Source organism: Pungitius pungitius, chromosome 18 (assembly GCF_949316345.1).
Source record: "Pungitius pungitius chromosome 18, fPunPun2.1, whole genome shotgun sequence".
Classification (NCBI taxonomy): domain Eukaryota; kingdom Metazoa; phylum Chordata; class Actinopteri; order Perciformes; family Gasterosteidae; genus Pungitius; species Pungitius pungitius.
Window position 1 is genome coordinate 15,567,305 of NC_084917.1, and position 19,163 is coordinate 15,586,467.

The window sequence follows — 19,163 nt, forward strand, 5'->3', positions numbered from 1 at the left end:
TCACCCAAAAAGCTTGTATTGGCAAGTTGATCCGACGACTCTTTGCTCTTAGCTAAACAAATCTGTTCTGCTGCAACGATTTTGTCTCCCGGTTGCTCTCAGAGTTGTTATCAAGACGTTTTTGATTACTTTGCAACAAACATCTGTGAAGCAGCAGACAGCATGGAGCCAGCGGCGCCTGTCCCTAGAGCACTGCAAGCACAAACTACAGGGAACTCACTGATCGGACATTGTTTACCTGAGTTTGTACTTTATTAAGAAAACTGCATATAAAAAATACATCATATTACGTCCGTTAATGGATGAATCCATGTCTATAACAAAAACAAAATGTAAAGTCCATACATACAAATGCCTGTTAAGTTGCAGTAGCTTCATTAACTGTAGCAAAACTGTGTGTTTGCTGATCAACCGGCAGGAGGCAGCAGAGGCTCTCAGAGGCTTCTGATCAGCTGGTTTAACCGGAACAGGAAGAAGAAGAGGAGCAGAAAACGTCAGCAAACAGAAATGGTAAGAGACATCCTGCTTTAACCTAAAACTTAAAGCTGTAACTCGTCAAGTAGCAACAGAACATTTGGGTATTTGATTCCGCAGAGAAGCTTCCTAACACATCGTTAGCTAGGGTTAGCTTCTTTTACCTGTGGACGGTGAGAATCGACCTTCTGTAAACTCGGTAACGTTAACGTCACTCAGCGTAAAATCTCTTGTTATTAACGTTAGCCTTTCGTCTCCGGTTCAGTGCAACGCTGTATCCAATTTAATACTGACTTGCACATTAGGCAGGTTATCCCTAATGATCTTCTGCCAATCATTGGCTTACATTTTATAGTGCAGCGTTTATTATTGATAAAGCAAATGTACCTGATGCTGTGCGTCACGTGACTAATATGTGAGACAGTCTGTTACCTCATTGATGAGACCTGTCCTACAGGCCCTATAGATTCCATCCTTCTCAAATCTCAACACAGTGTATTCACTATTATGAATTTGCATCCTTCCAAAGAGATTCAGGTGCTGTTTGTAAGCCTTTTGCTGCTCTTCTCTGTGACCCTCTCACTTATTCTCACGTTGTGTTCGTGTCAGGGAGGACAGTTTGGAGGACTTCTCAGCTGGTTAAACAGGTGATGATGTTCTCTGTGGGATGTCATAAATTCTGAGAAACCAAATAATTAGTCAAAGACAAATAAATAACTGGCAATAGATTTTTATAATACATTTTCCTCCCTTTTTTTGCGTCCTGTCGCCGTGGCAGCAGCTCTTCTTCCATTTATAATCATTCTTTGTTAAAGTATTATGTTTGTTTAAAGATTTCCTTCTCTTCACATTCCATTATTTTTGATATATTTTGTTATCTTTTATTTACAACTTTGAGGAACCTGGCTGAACATCACTCTCCTGACAATCAAGGCCTTTAATTAATCAATAATGCAAGTAGTCGTTAGCCCCCTTTTCTGTTGCATTGTGGGAAATCTGGATCTTGAGTCCTACTGGAAACTTCTAGTCAGGAAATCCAGATATCTCTGTGTTTCCTGCTTTGTCTCTTTTGCTCCACATGATGCCACCTACTTAGCTGTAGTTAGTTAAACTAGCTGTCTAGAAGTGTAACTACAGAATATTGATTGAGTATGGAGTAAGTATAAAACATATATGCAGTTAGCACCAGCACTGTTATCCAAACTCATTAGAGTTTAGAGTTAATCTGGGATATGTAGAATAATTAGATTGAGTTTTGGCCATGACTGACTTATAACTGCCCCACAATGCTTTCTGCTCAGTGTTTAATGGTCTCCTTTCAGGCTACAGGGGTGGACCAAGCTGTTGGTCTGAGTCTTGTTGTCTTCAGCCTCCTGCTGTTTACATACTACTCGGTCTGGGTCATCATCCTGGTAGGTTCTGTTCATGTCCATTAAACGTGAGGACTTTTCTCCCGTGTCCACACAGTACTGTGTAAAACATAACCTGCTTAGAGTTTGCATCACATTCTCTTGAATACATTATTCTTTCAAAATGACTTAAGTGAAATGAAAGAATACCTTTCTAATCAAATTCATGATGTGATATCTGGTCCTCTTCCAGCCTTTCGTGGACAATGATCACCTCCTACACAAGTATTTTCTTCCTCGAGAGTACTCCGTCATTCTGCCTGGCATCGCAGCAGTAATACTGCTCCTCTGTGTCGGTGAGTACACTGTCTGCATTCTGCACACACAAACCGTCTCATGCTCTATGTTGAAGCTAAGTCCAAACCGCTTTCATCTTCACAGGGACCTTCACTGCAGTCATCATGTGGAAGAACCATAAGCCAAAGAAAGTGGACTAATGTCAGGATGGAGGGACGGCTGTGAATTTATGGATGTGAAAATAGCCGTGATGCTAAAACCTCTCTGGTGGCACCACAAGCAACAGATGATGTTAATCCTTACAAAATTGTATTTGTTGACATTTATTTTGTATTTTGGTTCTATTTCAGGATCAGTTTAAGTGTTTAGTTAAGATGTGTTTAATTTGAAAGACTTTTGAGAAAACCTATGACTAAATAAAAAAAATGGCTGCCATTCAACAGTTGTTAATTGTCTAGAAAGTGTAAACAAGAATCCATTAGCCAAGGAGTGATATCAATGTAATTTAATACACCTGAAGGTTTTCATTGCGATCCAGGGCAAAGACTAGATTGCAAGAGAGCACCCATGTTACAGTCAAACACCTGCAGGCCTCATCCGTCAAATGAAACACTTTGAGGGCTTCTAAACTCCACATGAGAACTCTCACTAACCCAGTAAGAGCAGGGCTTCATGGTACCTGCAATGCATCACACTGAAGGTACTCCCTCCCTTCTCAGTGAAAATTGAATGTCGTGAATATCTAAATATCAGCTTCTCTAATATTATGCTTTTCCATTTTTGTGACTGGGCCAATACAGTTAACTGTGACATGGCAGGTTTGAAGGGAGGTGAAATATGTTTCACTGTGAGGAAACACTCTGAAAGCAGCATGAATCTTTATTTATTAAAGATGTGTCTATTTTAGTTTTGTGTATGCTGATTGTAAATAGTTTTGAAGGGAAAACTGTATTTTGTATAACAGTATATCTTGTAATGGGGCAATGTTGATGCTGGGAAACTAGTTTTTTACACTAGTATGTTGGCAGCAGTAACAGAGCAGGTTTATTAGTGGGCAAGGGTTACTTTAATCATATTGTTAAAATGCCTATTGATGAAAGAAATAAAGATCCTGTATGTGAAAATAACAACTTAGTATGTCATCATCATGCCTTATATTTAGTCTCTCCTAATGGCGTGTTGGTTGAGTTGGGGCCGCGCTCAGCGCTGTGCCCTGCTATGCCGCTATCGCAGATCCTCTTTCAAAGTAGAAGCTGAGTGAGTGAAATGACTTGAAATAACTGAGGTGCAATCATGTAATAATTAGCTCGGAGCCGGTAACATGCTTTGAAGGCTCCACAGGGACGGGGCCCACCTAAGCGGACCAGACAAACACAGACAAATACACACAGGCACCCGCACAACCAAAACAGACACATGATCGAAGCACAAGTGAACCAACTACTGCTGCTTTATTATTAAATTCGATTTATTATAAATATAAAAAATAACTATTGTCAATATTAGTTAAGAAATAAAGCGGGGTACCAGGGCTCTGTTGATGAGCCCAACTGCCGAAGGGAAGAAACTGTTCGTCTGCCGGGTGGTCTTAGTCCTGATGGACCTCAGCCTCCTGCCGGATGGAAGGGGCACAAACAGTTCATGTCCAGGGTGGGAGGGGTCGGCTGATGTTCAGCTCCCACTTGAGGTCCTGGGTGATGATGGATCCCAGGAGTTACACTGGGTGAGGGGGGAAGGTGGGGCTGCGTTCTTCCTGAAGTCCACAACCATCTCCACTGTCTTCCGGGCGTTGAGCTCCAGGTTGTTCTGGCTGCACCACGTCACCAGGTGGTCAGACTCCCACCTGTAGGCGGACTCGTCCCCACCAGAGATCAGTCCAATGAGGGTGGTGTCATCAGCAAACTTCAGGAGCTTGACGGACTGGTGACTGGAGGTGCAGCTGTTGGTGTACAGGGAGAAGAGCAGAGGGGAAAGAACGCAGCCTTGGGGGGAACCGGTGCCGATGGACCGAGAGGCGGAGATAATGTAACCCCAGCATCCCGGACAGGAAGTCAGTGATCCACGTGGGGCTGAGAGAGTTTGTCCTGCAGCAGAGACGGGATGATGGTGTTGAAGGCAGAGCTTAAGACCACAAACAGGATCCTGGCGTAGGTTCCTGGGGAGTCCAGAAGCTGGAGGATGAAGTGGAGGGCCATGTTGACAGCATCGTCTACAGACCTGTAGGCTCTGTAGGCAATCTGCAGGGGTCCAGGAGGGGGTCGGTGAGGGTCTTCAGGTGGGACAGGACTAGCCCTTCAAACGGACTTCATGACTACAGAGGTCAGGGCGATGGGCCTGTAGTCATTCAGTCCTGTGATCCTGGGCTTCTTGGGAACAGGGATGATGGTGGAGGCCTTGAAGCAGCCTGGAATGTGGCACGTCTCCAAGGAGGTGTCGAAGATGGCGGTGAACACAGGAGACAGCTGGTCAGCACAATGCTTCATAGTGTGGGCCAAGACTGAGTCCGGACCGGCTGCTTTACGGGGGTTCTGTCTTTTAAAAAGCCGGTTAACGTCTCTCTCCAGGACAGAGAGGGACGGTGGGGAAGGGGAGGGTAATCCACAGGTGTGAGCCACCGATGGGTATGGGGAGGAAGGAGGGGGTGAAGTTGTGGGGATGGAGTCAGGACATTGTCTTTCAAATCTACAGTAGAACTCATTCAGCTCGTCTGCCAGGCGGAGGTCATTCATGAAATGGGGGGTTTTGGGCTTGTAGTTTGTGAGGTGTTTAAAGCCTCTCCAAACCGAAGCAGAGTCGTTAGCTGAGAACTGATGTTGGAGTCTCTCAGAGTACAGTCGTTTAGCGTCTCTCACCGCCTTGCTAAACCTGTATTTAGACTCTGTGTACAAGTCTTTGTTCCCCCTCCTAAATGCCTGATCCTTCTGCAGACGTAGTTTCCTGAGTTCCGCTGTGAACCAGGGTTTGTCTTTGTTGTGACTCACCCTGGTGCATGATGGCACACAGTTGTCTTCACAGAAGCCGATGTAGGAAGTTACAGCCTCTGTGAAGGCATCCAGATTGTCAGAAGCAGTCCTGTCCAGTCCAGTAATTGGCAAAGGGGCAGATTGGTGATGAGCTAGATGAGCACTAGATCTCACTAAACCCTACATGGGGCTCCATGGACTTTCTGACAGAAGCGGCACACAAAAACATAGGCATGCACATGCAACATGCAACATATGAGCCGCTGGGCGTTGGGTTCATTTAAAGTGTTCATTTAGATCCTACTCATCCAAAATGTGCCTTGTGTTACTTACAGAACCATGTGGTGTGTTTCTGTACATTTGAGCGACATTATTTGTAACTTGATGCCATAGTGCTTCCTGTTTCATCACTGCACCACCATTATGCTGCTAGTGCAATGCGGCTGGGCAGTCAGTGCCTGTGGGTGTGACCGCGGGGTAAGGCTCTGTATCATCACGCACATACCCACACACACACAGACACACACACACACCAGTCCAGCGGCCGAGCATCGACCTGTTTTTCTCTGCATCCACGAGCCACACTGAGGCAAGTAAACATGCAGCATTTAAAGAGTACCTTACTAGCTCATTCTGAACTTTGATAATGCTTTTTATGTTTTCATTGGTATTTCCTTAATTCTTCCCACGGTTGTTTAACACTGACGGAAATTGCTATGCAATTTTGAGCTGAGAGCATTCTGATTTTCGGTCTACATATCTGGTGAGATTTAATCAGAGCCAGATTTCAGCATTTTGTTAGTTATGATTTTATACATATTTACTAACGATATTATGTACAAAAAGTTATATCTTTAGTAAATATGTATAGCTCTTAAATATTTACTGTATAGTGGTGGGCAAATGAGGTTGTGAGGTTGACCCGCATTAACCCTGAAAAACACCTTTTATGTGGTTGTCAACCAGCTGCATACTCAGCATCACTGGGCCAGTGTGTTTCGAACAACATGCTGCCAGACCGAAGTCCGGAAAACCATGCCAATGAAAAAGTATTTAAAAAAAGTATATTTAAAGTATATGTTTTGGCATATATATATATATATATATATATATATATATATATAACATCATGTTCAAATGAGGATGCATATGCGAAAACATCCACAGCTTTAGTTTGTTGGTTTTTCACTAGATCCTCCTTGTTCATTGGTAAAGTCCATCTCTCTGCAAATGTCTGCGTTGTATTTATTTAGAACTTTGCTAATGTAAAGAATAGTGCAGACCTTGACCAACCTCTGATTTGGACCTCTTTAGACGCAAATATTTTTGCAGCTGTGCAATGCTGTCGCTGTCATGAGTTTGAGGAATTCTGTGAGCATGACAGAGCTGTAGTTTGGCCTGAAGCGTCTTCTCTCCTAACCATAATTGTGGCCATTTTTGTAAATACTATTTGAGCCACCTTTGTAGGAGAGTATTTATTTCCAATCCGGCTATTTAAAACAGGATTTTAGTTTAAACAATAAGCATGGTTGTCTGAAGTGAAAACTAAGTGCCTGCTTAATTTTTCCATCCTTGCTGTTCTTTTCAACCTCTGTCTGAAACACATACCATGATTGATCAGCATCCAGCTTTGTTGTGATTTGTTTACGGCTTACTGTCAGAAATATCATGGGCCAGCTTGAGAGGCTTCCAGACAACAATGAGCAGTGCATCAGAGTGACACACAGAGACGAGGTGTCCAACACCAAGCTCATGTGTCCCGGCGAGAAGTGCAAAACGTCACAAATCAAAGCATGTTTGTTGAAAGGCACCATCTGGCATAGTTTATTGCTGATATACTGCGATTTAAGCCAAATATGTTCCAAAACACATTGCTAAACACTAGCGTTGATATTTGTAATGCCAATAACGTGAATATGATGTATAGAACACGCTGAAGTATCATTTTTGAAAGGCCGTGATGTTTCCTGAATGCAAACGATTGAGGAAGGTCCTGTGACTTCTTAGGCTGTCAGTCATGATTACAAGCCCCTCTCAGTTGATGATTTTGTTGATAGATGATCTGCTCCTTAAGCCTCAAGAATACCAAATGAAATCCAAATTTGGTCTGAAACCAAGAAAATACGATCTGAAAGTGACACAAATATTTGAAACCAAAAAAATGTAATTTGATATTGGCCAATAAAAAAAATGTAAGGAATATATGACCTCAAAATATAAAAGTGAAAAGATAAAAATACATAATTTATTAAAAAGCCTTCCAGAACTAAAAGAAAATTATTTTTAACCCTACAATTATTTTGAGTATTTTTTTCAGATTAAAAAAAATAAATCAATTGAGCGAGGAAATACATAGAGACTGTCCCTCCAGGAGGGAGAACAAGCAGTTCTATTCCCACTATTTTCCTTATAACTAAAGGAAACAGACAGTGTGAGGCCCATTTTTGAACTGTCTCTTTACAAAGGATGCATAACACTTGCTGACAATGAGACACATATTGGAATGTCCTATAAGCATATAATTATTGTCCTATAATCATGTACAAGTTCAAAATCACCATTTATCCATATTTGAACCTCAATAAACACACTAAATCCAGACAAATACCAATTCATATTTGTTAAGGACCTCTCTAACTACTATGATACTGAATATGAAGTATTTTTACTTTACAAATTTGGAGATATCTCAAAAGTAAAAGTCTCATATTTGCAAGTTCAAAAAGACAATTTCTCAATATTTGAGTACCTGCGCCGCCTTCTAATTGAAAAGGGGGCGTATTCTTGTGATGTTGTAAAGCGTGTACCTACAGGATCGTGTTGTTGCTGTAATGTTGGCAGTGAAGGAGAATTGGCTGTCGAGTGTCTCACCATTGTTCCTAGCAGTCAAAGTTGACGTTAACACAGAGTTGCCAAAGTTCACATTCGGGTCCTGGATAGGAGAACCTTTTGCTGAAAAGAGAAGTAGTTCAGTCTAGTCAGGGTTGGTAGGAGAAGCCATGTGAGCAAATGACAGAGCCGAGAGAGTTGGTGTACAGAGAGAAGAGGAGGGGACCCAGGACGGAACCTTGGGGAACTCCAGTAGTAAGAGGACAAGGTTCAGACACAGATCCTCTTCAAGTTACCCTGTAAGTGCAACCGTCAAGGTAGGATGAGAGAAAGGAGATAGCAGACCCTTTGACACCAACTTCCTGAAGGGAGGAGATAAGGATCTGGTGGTTTACAGTGTCAAATGCTGCAGAAAGGTCCAGGAGGACGAGGACAGAGGAGAGAGAGCCGGCTCTGAGACAGCGAGGAGAGCAGTATTTGTGGAATGGTCTGCCTTAAAGCTTGACTGGTGAGGATCCAGAAGGTTGCTATGGTTGAGATTGCAGTAAATTTATTGGATTTAAACATTTTCATTTCATCAACAATAATTCAAACATTGAGGAATTATCTTTTTGAACTTGCAAATATGTTGTATTGTTACATTTAACTTTGATTAAGTTATTAAATATAACTCCTCGGGTTGTTTACCTTTAACTTAAATAACGGTGTCCGTTTCTATAGAGTTAATTACGCTGAGTGACTGCTCGGAAGGAAGCGCAGAGAAGTGTGTAAGACTGCGACTCTGCTTCCTGGTCCAACCAATTGAATCTTAACAATGAGACAAACAAAGTACCAGTGCTATTTGTATCACCCACAATAATGACTTTCTATGTTTTAAGGACCAAACTTGTTAAGAACCTTCTAAAGATCAGAATGAAGATTCCAAAATACACACTCGGGACCCATCAAACTGATTTTATTTTAAGTTGTGAGTGTTGCAAGTAACAGAAAGAGCCAAAAAGGTGCCTGAAGCTTGTTGCTATGGGGTTTCCCAACAGCATATCTGACCAAGTTACAAAAGGGGTCAGGGCCAGAGCATGTCCGATCCCTCCTCCACTGTCACAGTGACAGGCATAAAAGGTTAAAGGACCAGTTCACTCCAATCAGATTCCTGGGATTGAATCAAAGTAAGCAATTGTCTCTGTGTTTGTTCTAGTGGCGATGAAGGAATGTGTGACTTAGTGACACAGTGAGGCTCATTGATGTTGCTGTACTGGTTAGTAAATGCATTCATTGTTAGTTTGGAATATGTAAACTAGCAAAAAACAGGAATATCACCAGCCTTTAACCCTAAAAAGTGGATTTTGGTCATTTTAACATTGTTTATGTTTGGTACACAATCAATTTCTGAGCAAATACGTACAAACTAACTGTTTTTACATGAACATTAATACATTTTACATTTTCACCAGTCTATGCCCTTTTTGTCTTTGCCTTGTCATGTTAATTACTGTCACTGCTTTAATTTGCAGGTACACCGATTAAGGTTGGATTGTTTTTCTCTAATGTAGACATAGATGTGATTGAATAAAGGAGGGCCAGTATCATCCCATTACCACAGCTCATGAAAGTTCTATTCCTTTGTGTTGGTTTCCATAGCTACCCTGTAAACGACTCAACTGTCTTTTGTGTTTGTCACTGGCCTCTCTGACCTCCGCTTACTCTTTCATTTCTTTTTTGCTGGAGCTTTGGAAACCTTTCTGCATTTAGAGTGCAGTGGGTAGGGTTGTGGTGATTCTTTTTTGATGTGTGTATTTTTTTGTATCCCAGATGGAGATGTCAGCAGCTGGGGGTGGCCTGGGGATGTCTGGTCACCGTCAGCGCTCCGGCACAGTGAAGAGGAGGCTCTGGGGAGGGTTAAGGCAGCAGTGGAAGCTTCTGGGCGTTTTTGAGATTGATCAGCAGCACGAGTTCTACAGTCTCACCTGCATGATGAAGGAGGGATTGGCCGCAGCGATTGAAAACAATATTAACAATTCACCTACAGTGAGTACGGGTCGGCAGAGGCACCATTTCAATCACCTCCACATATGCAATAGTTTTCAAATTTGCTCAATTATTATTGAAAGTATTATGGGTTGCAGGAAAAGGTCTCATTTTAATAAAGCTTTAATAAATTTCAATACTTTTACGTAGATGTTCAAAATATGTAAAATATATAAAAAAGATTTATTCTAGTGTTGCTGTATTAACATATAAATGCAAAAATAATATGTTAATAAAGGAAACCTTCTTACACTAGAAATATAGAACTGTACCATTTCTGAATATAAGTTTATCTTTCACTGTGAATAGTTAACATAAACTGCATTCAAACTGGACAAGAACGAATGTTTACAAGTATAAAAATAGACATGCGACACTTCAATGTTATTAAGATTGTCAGGACACCAGCAACTCCAATCAAAGTGAATTTATCCCACTGTGTCCCTTTATCCCACTATAGCCAGTCCCCTCTGCCCCTTTATGTCATTATAACCAGTCCCCTCTGCCCCTTTATACTACTATAACCAGTCCCCTCTGCCCCTTTATCCTACTATAACCAGTCCCCTCTGCCCCTTTATCCTACTATAACCAGTCCCCTCTGCCCCTTTATCCTACTATAACCAGTCCCCTCTGTTCCTTTATCCTACTATAACCAGTCCCCTCTGTTCCTTTATCCTACTATAACCAGTCCCCTCTGCCCCTTTATCCTACTATAACCAGTCCCCTCTGTTCCTTTATCCTACTATAACCAGTCCCCTCTGTTCCTTTATCCCACTATAACCAGTCCCCTCTGTTCCTTTATCCCACTATAACCAGTCCCCTCTGTTCCTTTATCCCACTATAACCAGTCCCCTCTGTTCCTTTATCCCACTATAACCAGTCCCCTTTGTTCCTTTATCCCACTATAACCAGTCCCCTCTGTTCCTTTATCCCACTATAACCAGTCCCCTCTGTTCCTTTATCCCACTATAACCAGTCCCCTCTGTTCCTTTATCCCACTATAACCAGTCCCCTCTGAGCCTTTATCCCAATACAATAAGTCCCCTCTGTTCCTTTGCACTAATGCGGTCCTGCAGACAGTAAATAAACAATATCTTGGCCATCTCTACTGAGATTCGTCTAATGGCAAAGCCATATATTAATCAGAATAAGGTCCTAGAATTTAAAACGAAAATGAACCCGCCCTGTTATCTGTGGTGTATCGTCGGTTCTGCTAAGGTAGGACAACATCGCTTGGACAAACCAAATCCAGGGCTGCTGTCTGCCATGCTGGTCCAACCGGTAGAAAGAATAATGTCAATTGTTCAAGTTTGTTAGCATTTCCCAAACGTTGTTGTCCATGGCTGCTTGTTGATTTTTTATTGCTATACATGATATATATTTATTACCGCTGGGCAACGAATTTAAATGAATAAATCCAGGTCAAAAGTTTAGATCATTTGAAAAACAAATGTGAACCTGAAAGTTTTGTTGTTGTTTGGTTCCTGGTTTAATAGCAGGGGCCTGTTTCAGAAAGGAGGTTAAGTGAAAACTCTGAGTATGTTAACCCTGAAATGAGGGAAACTCTGAGTTTTCTGTTTCAGAATGGGAGGTATGTTAAGCCTGAGAAAGCAGAGTAAGTCAAGCCTGTTTCAGAAAGAGAGGTAACTTATACTCAGAGTCAGTTACCATGGCAACTTACTCTGTGAACCTAACCTGGTCGGGAGCAGGTTTTCTTCGGGAAACCCAGAGTTTATTTCGTCTCCTCCCCTTTTTTAAAGAGGAAGTGGTATTTAATCACCTCATTCATTCTTTCGGTATTCATTCATTGCGCACATTTCAGTCACGCAGAGCGCATCAAATCAAGTGAATGAAATGGCATGTCCTTTTATGGACGATCCTGTGGATGAAGAGGCTGCATTAATCCGTAGGGAGTTGCATTTACGTCGGGAGAGGATTTTGAGACCCAGAGTGGATTTTTTGTCATATCCATATTCATTTTTATTTGAGCGGTACCGTTTTTCTTTACAGTCATTAAGATACATCCATAATCTCATCCATCCTTACATCAGAAACATCAGCCATCGCGGCCGTGCTCTAACATCCGAGCAGATGCTTTGCGTTGCATTACGTTTCTTTGCAAATGGTAGTTTTCTGTATAACATTGGGGATGCAGAACATATCAGTAAGGCTACTGTTTGCAGAGTTGTAAGGAAAGTGTGCCTCGCTCTTAAGCGCTTTCTCCAAATTTTTGTGCTGTTTCCTGGGCACAAACCCGTGAAAGCCATCAAAGAGGAGTTTCACAGGATTGCAGGTCAGTGATGTATAAATCGGTTTAAATGAGGCTAACCTGATAAATGACGTTCAGTTAAGAGCATATTGCTGCGACCCCTGGAAGTAAACTAATAATAGAATTCCTTTTAGGATTTCCGAATGTGGTTGGATGCATTGATGGCACACATATTCCCATCATTGCACCTTCCGAAAATGAAGCGGACTATGTCAACAGGAGGTCCATCCACAGTAATAATGTGCAAGATTGCACCTACATGAAAATTAAAATTAGGTTGAATAACACACTCTTCTTCCAGTTTCACTTCTGATATTATAACAGTTGGGCAAGTCACTTATATTACTAACTACAACTGGCTTCTTCAACAGTGTAATTAGATTAATGTAATAATGACTATCTCTAGAAAGTATTGGTCTACTTATTACTAATTACTTTCTAAATCCCATATCAACTTCAACCACTTGAACAATACAAGGAGAGACAAGAAACTGCACTTTTAATGCTTTCAAATAAACATTATACAATTGCATGAATTATTCTTGAAAAAATATATCTTTTAAAATTTGATGTTAAATCCACTATTGTTTTATACAGAATTGCTTTATAGTTTATGCAGCATTTAATGCAATTACATCAGATTTTACTTTAAATTACGGAATTAAATTACAGTTTTTAGATTACATAGAAATTAATTACACACAACACTGTATAACAGTAATTCAAATGTAAACTTACGCATTGACTCGAGCAGCTATTTTCTCCCAAGCTAACTCTCTGTCCTTCGCCGCTGCAGCCGTGTTGCTTTTTTTTAAAATATATGTTCGTACTCTCCATATGCTTGCATAAGCACATCCAGTTCTGCTGGTGAAAAATATGAAGACCTCTTTTTGTCTGGCGCTGTTGCCATGGTGACTCGTAATATCTGCGCTCCATTGATAATGGCTTTTTATAGTTGTGGTGCACGCGCTTAACTCAGAGTAGGTCAACTCAGAGTTGATTGAACTAACTCATTTCAGCTGTTCTGTAACCGAAAACTCAGAGTTTCCCATCTCAGGGTAAGTCAACTCAGAGTTCAAGTTTTAACTCAGAGTTGGTTGAACCTCCTTATTGAAACAGGCCCCTGGTCAGCAAAACGTTGTTGAAATACAAACGACACCTCTCTGTAACAAATGGTGATGTGGTCCGTGTATCTTTTGATACTCCCTTTTACCGAAAAAAACATGAAATGAAAACACTCTTTTCTCGTTTTTCGTGTTTTTGTTTTATGGTTTTTACGGTAAAAGGGACTATCAAAAGTGCACGGATCAGATGTCGCTTTGCAGGCACATTAAGATCAATGTGATTTGTCCAGATCGCAGACCGGTGGTGTTTCCTAAAATGATGGTTATTTGGGGTTGTACTTGACTGTCTACATCACTATCGTTACAGAGAGGTGTCTGTCGCCTTTGTTTTAACAACGCTTTGCTGACGAGCTATTATAAGTTCATTATAACTGGTACATCCGAGCAACAGCAAGTTAACATTTATAAATCTGTTTTCTTATATTTCTGAACAGGTACCAGCATGGACATTTATCTTTTATCAGAGAGCAGCATAAATAGTCTCTGTTCACTAGTTGTCGGATTTGTTATGAATGCATGTTGGTAGATTGATCTTCTTCATGATGCTTATTGATGTTCATGAGAAGCAGTGGGGGAGGGTTTTAGGACCCAGGAGGGATTCAAAATACATCAGAGCGCTGCAGCAAGCTCTCATTGGCTGTGCGATGATGCCCCTCCCAGGCCAATACTGATCAACCTCCCACCCTCACTGTGACCCATGGTTTGTCTGTGTGTGAATTCAGTGTTATAAAAATATATATATATGAATATTAGTGCTGGTCACTGTAACGCGGCATTATCATGTCAACGCATTGATTAAGTAACGGCAACAATTATTTTATAGAATGTTAAGGGCAGGTTTTTTACTATTATTGGTAATCAATAAACAATTAGGCCTTTCTAATCTTAAAGACATCTTTCCTCTTTATTCCACTTTAGAATGAACTGTCAGATGATGATTACAAATTAGAGGTCACTCAGATTCATAAGGTAGGTGGAAGTAACTAAACTGGCACAAATTTGTTTTTGTGTTGAACCTGTATATTTAGAGTGTTTGTGTGTGTGTGTTTGTGTGTGTGTAGGACTTTACAATGGAGACATTTGCAGGCCCTGTGTTTGCCAGCCTGCGTAGCTCTTCAGGAATGACGGAGCAGGAGTATCAGCAGTCGCTCTGCTCTGACAGCTGCTACCTCCAGTTCATCAGCAACTCCAAGAGCAAGGCCGACTTCTTCCTGACGTGAGTCATCACACACCAGCTGTGGGAACTAGCCTGCACACACAATTATTCCTCTTTTCCATAGGAAAAGAAGTGGCCTTGCACTTTAATAACTGAATCTCCACATGCTTAATGACAGCGGTGCACTTTGTTGTGCAACAGCTTTCCCTTTTGTATCACAGTTTAATGCAGTATTTCTGTTTGTAAATGGTTAAGAAAGATACAATGTTGAATCCAAATTATACTGAGAGGGTAGAAATATGTATCCTTTGTGCTTATGGACTTCTAGAAATGATAAGCGCTTCTTCTTGAAGACTCAGAACAAAAGGGAAATTAAATTCCTTCTGACCAACTTGAAAATCTACATGGAACATCTGAGGAAGTTCCCCCATTCATTGCTGGTGAAGTTCCTAGGTACACACACCACACACAATGACACACTTTTATTTGGGCTAGATAGTAAAATGGTAAATGAACTGTACTTGTATTTCTCTTTTCCAACCATTGATAGGAACTACCATACACAGTGACACCTGCCCATCAGTAACTAACATTCACTACATGCACACCTTGTAGTCACAGCTAAGGGAGCAATGTTGGGCTTAAGTGTTTAACACATCCCCATGTGGACCTGTGGAGCCGGGTATTTAAACACTGATCCGCTTATTGAAGTATGACCTGCTTAATTTAATGTTGAATCTCACTAGACAGATGTTTTTTTCAGGAGTTTGTAGACTAAACCATATCCCTGTTATAATGGTCGGGCAAACACTGCTAATGTTTAAGGATAAATATGTTTTCAGTGAATTGGACTAAATTATTTCTCGCTGTTTTTTCAAGGTGTTCATAGGATCAAAATCCCACGCAGAAGCAAGGTACCAGAATATATATATATATATATATCTTACGGCATTAAAATGAATGCTTGTTACAAAGGGTAATAAAGCACATTTCCTTTTTTCACGTCCTTTGCAGAAATACTTCATTGTTATGCAAAGCGTATTTTATCCCGATGATCGAATCAACGCCAGGTCAGCCCCGAACACAACGTGTTACTGTTTTACTACACAGGAATGGAGGGTGCAGCATCCTTGTGCGGTTCGATGTGTGTTTTGTGTTGCAGATACGACATTAAGGGCTGTGAGGTGAGTCGGTGGACAGAGCCGACACCAGAGGGGAGCCAGATCATTGTGGTTCTCAAAGACCTCAACTTTGAAGGCCAGTTTGTCATCCTTGGTAAGAAAAGAGATAATGGGATGTTTGTGTGATGGGAGACATAAAGAGATGTGCTTCATGTCTCCAACAACAAAATGAACTGTGTAAGAAATTCTAATTTAAAGGATTCCAATTGTATAAAGATGATGCCAATGATCAAAAAAGACTTTTAAAGTTGGCTGTGTATTTCTGAGGAGCCATGTTTGACCCGTGGTGTTTGTTTGTGTGCAGACCGGCAGCGTCAATGGCTTCTTCAGCAGGTGGAGATTGACACGCACTTCCTCCAGACGCTCAATGTGTTGGACTACAGTCTCCTTTTGGCCCATCAGCCCTTACACCAGGATGAACGCCACCAGAGTATCTCCTTCGCGACTCTCATTATGAGAACCAAAAAGTCAGTGTCTTTAACCCCTTTTGTTTTACATATCTTCCCAACATTTTGCCACCCTGCTTGTGTGGTGTGGTGATCCCTTCTGGAGGGTCTAACATTATCCCTTCAGTTATCTTGTTGATGTGGGGTTCAGGTCATTCACCCAGCTGATCCTCCATCTTTGTCCTCGTTACTCTCTTCCCTCTCTATTTGTCCTCTTCGGCCTCTTCGATATACAATCCTTAACTCCTCCTTTAGTTCAGGTCTGATCCAGAGTTTGCTGTTAGAAACACGGTACAGTCCTCGTGGGTTTGGTGTTCAGAACACACGTTTATGTAGCTCTTGATGCAGTCTTGTGTCTTGTGGCCGTTGATGTCCTCCCCATGGACATCACCAAATACTTCCCACACAATGGATTGATCCTCGGCTTCATTGGACCATCATTTGACTGCCTGTGTACAAGAGGGTTGTACGCAGGCAGGGGATGCACCAGGTTGTTGATCATGTTGATGTGCATGCCTCTTTGCCGTTGGCATAGAAGTGGTCCAGCGTTGTATTGTCTCTACAGTGGCGTGTGACAGTTTGGTGAACAGTGATGGGAAGAGCACAGCAATATTAATAAAAGGGTGTTACACAGAAATGTGGTGCTGCATGCACTAAATCAAACTTCTTATCAATACCAAAAAGATCAAACTGACTCATCGGACGCTTTAGCAAGATGATAATGTTGTTCTTTTGGAATAAGTGGAAGGCAGGCATCAAATGAAATGAAATGAAATTGATTTAAATTTGGATGGTGGATAAAAACAAACTACCGAAACAATCTTTATCTACCAATATGGATAAATAATCAGAGATGAATGATTTGATTGGGACTGGTTCAAAGTTATTTATTCATTTTATTTAAAAGGGACCACAGTTCAAACAAATGTTACAAAACTACAGAGTAGCCCAATCAAAGTAATTAGTAAAAACCATTTGCAGCCAAGCAGCTTTTAGCTGATTTTCTATGATTTCGTAGGGATAAGGAGCATTTACAGAAGAAGCTGATTGACGGGCAGTGTGGCAAAAGGAATGTTGTTGTGTTGTTTGAATAAACCCCCAACATGTAATCCAATATGCTCCCTTTCATATTTTGTGCTCATCTGATACATGATGATTTCATCCCCATCCATGTTGATTGCTACGAGAAGTACACGTCACACACGTAAACTAAGATGCTGAGCACTGCAGTTTGTTGTAATATAGTACCTTGTGATCCCTACATTAGACATCTGAACATCGCTGTGTTCTGAGCTCGTGTTGGAGTGGCTCGTCCTGACCAACCTCGTCATGACACAGTGGAGCGAGAAGAACCCTGATGTGTCTTGGATTAATTCCACTTTAAATGGCACTATTCTTCGGGGCGTCCCTTAGCTGTGAGCCAAATTGACATGTACTATTGAATGCAAAGACTTCTTTCTGCTTCGGTGTCTCTCAAAGCCATATCCAGGTTTGGTCTATTTTTGTTCTTTTGGGAATGAGGCAAAAACACGTTTCTTCATTATAAAATGTGTCTTTGCTTCAGATCTCATACAACATCTTAGTAGTTGTAAAATGAATTTCCTTATTGATTTCACAATAAGATGGAGTACATCCTAATTCATTTTCCTTATCTACCTGCCATCCCTTTACAACAAATACAGCACGTCATGTGAATTAGCTACACAGAGTAATTGTGACTCATAACTTGTATCTCCCCTGACTTTCTTATTCCAGATCTGTGAATCCAGGCTGCAGCCTTCTCCACGGAGGCATGGCTCCTGTCCCTGGGGCGATCTTAGAAGATGACTCCACCTTCAATTGGTCTGAAACTGATTGGAGCTATTTGGCAGCAGGTGCATCATGCGGCGGCAGGTTGAACAGTCAAGCGTGTCCAGAGCCTTCAGTGCCGAGCTGTGACGCAGCTCAGCTTCCAGACTTCAGGGCCCAAAACAGACGTTTGTTGCCCAATCTAAAGAATCCTCTGCACGTCATTGATGGGCCAGAGGAGCGCTACTTCATCGGCATCATTGACATTTTCACAGTTTATGGTTTTAAGAAGAGACTCGAGCATTTATGGAAGAGGCTGAGACATCCAGGCCGGTCCTTCTCCACTGTCAGTCCTCAGACTTACTGCCTGAGACTGTGTCACTGGGTACAGGACCATACCAAGTAGACCTTGGCTGAGGGGAGGAGACTCACTGCTAGCTCTCACTGAGCAACCTCAGTCAACACACATCTAAAGTTCATCTACTGTATATCTCTTCATGTGCTCAAAACGCATCGACGGGCTTTTTCGCAGCCTCATTTGCTAAAAATCAGGTGTCACTTACTTTTTGCGCATGGATGGGTTCATTAACACAAGACTTTCACTAGGAAGACTGCTGCACATGACCAATGGAAAAAGGAAAAGTTGGCATCCATTCATTTTAACGTTATGTTGAAAGTTTCACATTACACCTGCAGCTTAAGTTAATTAACAAACACTACTTATTTATTAGACGAAGCTTGGCTTTTACTAAAAATGTTCAAATAGTTGTGTGGTGTGTTTTCCAAACGTTAACAGAGTGTTTAAAACTGTGACTAATGAGTGTATGGGAACATCATTTTTAAGAAGCCGTGGTATATTTGTATCACATGTTGACATTTTGAGAGGCTGTTATTTGTCTCGTTGTCCATTGTCTCATTGTCTTAATGTCCAATGTTTTGCACCAACCGCCATGTCAAATTTCTTGTGTGTCCAACAAACTTTGGCAATAAATGTTCCTGATTGAGAACAGAAAATCATTTTCACATGCCTAAGCCCATAGTTTATTTCACATCTGAAAATCACCTCTGACGCAAGCTCACTTTAGTTCATTTTTACATACTGTACAATATACATATTTTTACTTGTTTTACTCCATCCAATGACATTGTGATACTATAACTAACCCCACTTAATTAACTTACTGTACCTTTTTGCTCAGTGCTCAGTCTATCCTACATTTTAGGATCGATTTGTATTTAAAAATGTTGAAATAAAACATGAA

General features: G+C 41.2%; 2 protein-coding genes across 4 annotated transcripts; both read left to right on the forward strand.

The window, feature by feature from the left end:
• The first annotated feature begins 414 nt into the window (after nucleotides 1-414).
• On the forward strand, nucleotides 415-3,251 carry dpm2 (dolichyl-phosphate mannosyltransferase subunit 2, regulatory). Its single transcript, XM_037485491.2, has 4 exons — nucleotides 415-510; nucleotides 1,797-1,886; nucleotides 2,077-2,179; nucleotides 2,265-3,251. The coding sequence occupies exons 1-4, from the start codon at nucleotides 508-510 to the stop codon at nucleotides 2,318-2,320; spliced, it is 252 nt and encodes an 83-aa protein (XP_037341388.2). The 5' UTR covers nucleotides 415-507; the 3' UTR covers nucleotides 2,321-3,251.
• A 2,306-nt stretch (nucleotides 3,252-5,557) lies between these two features.
• pip5kl1 (phosphatidylinositol-4-phosphate 5-kinase-like 1) lies at nucleotides 5,558-19,163 on the forward strand. 3 transcript variants are annotated; one of them, XM_037485513.2, is made up of 10 exons: nucleotides 5,558-5,672; nucleotides 9,722-9,937; nucleotides 14,249-14,299; nucleotides 14,392-14,546; nucleotides 14,815-14,939; nucleotides 15,366-15,400; nucleotides 15,501-15,556; nucleotides 15,649-15,761; nucleotides 15,972-16,134; nucleotides 17,869-19,163. In XM_037485513.2, the coding sequence occupies exons 2-10, from the start codon at nucleotides 9,722-9,724 to the stop codon at nucleotides 18,305-18,307; spliced, it is 1,353 nt and encodes a 450-aa protein (XP_037341410.2). In that variant the 5' UTR covers nucleotides 5,558-5,672; the 3' UTR covers nucleotides 18,308-19,163. The 3 variants fall into 3 exon arrangements, with proteins under 3 accessions (XP_037341410.2, XP_037341412.2, XP_037341413.2); XM_037485515.2 differs by lacking the exon at nucleotides 14,249-14,299; XM_037485516.2 differs by lacking the exons at nucleotides 5,558-5,672; nucleotides 9,722-9,937; nucleotides 14,249-14,299; nucleotides 14,815-14,939 and having other exon boundaries at nucleotides 14,440-14,546.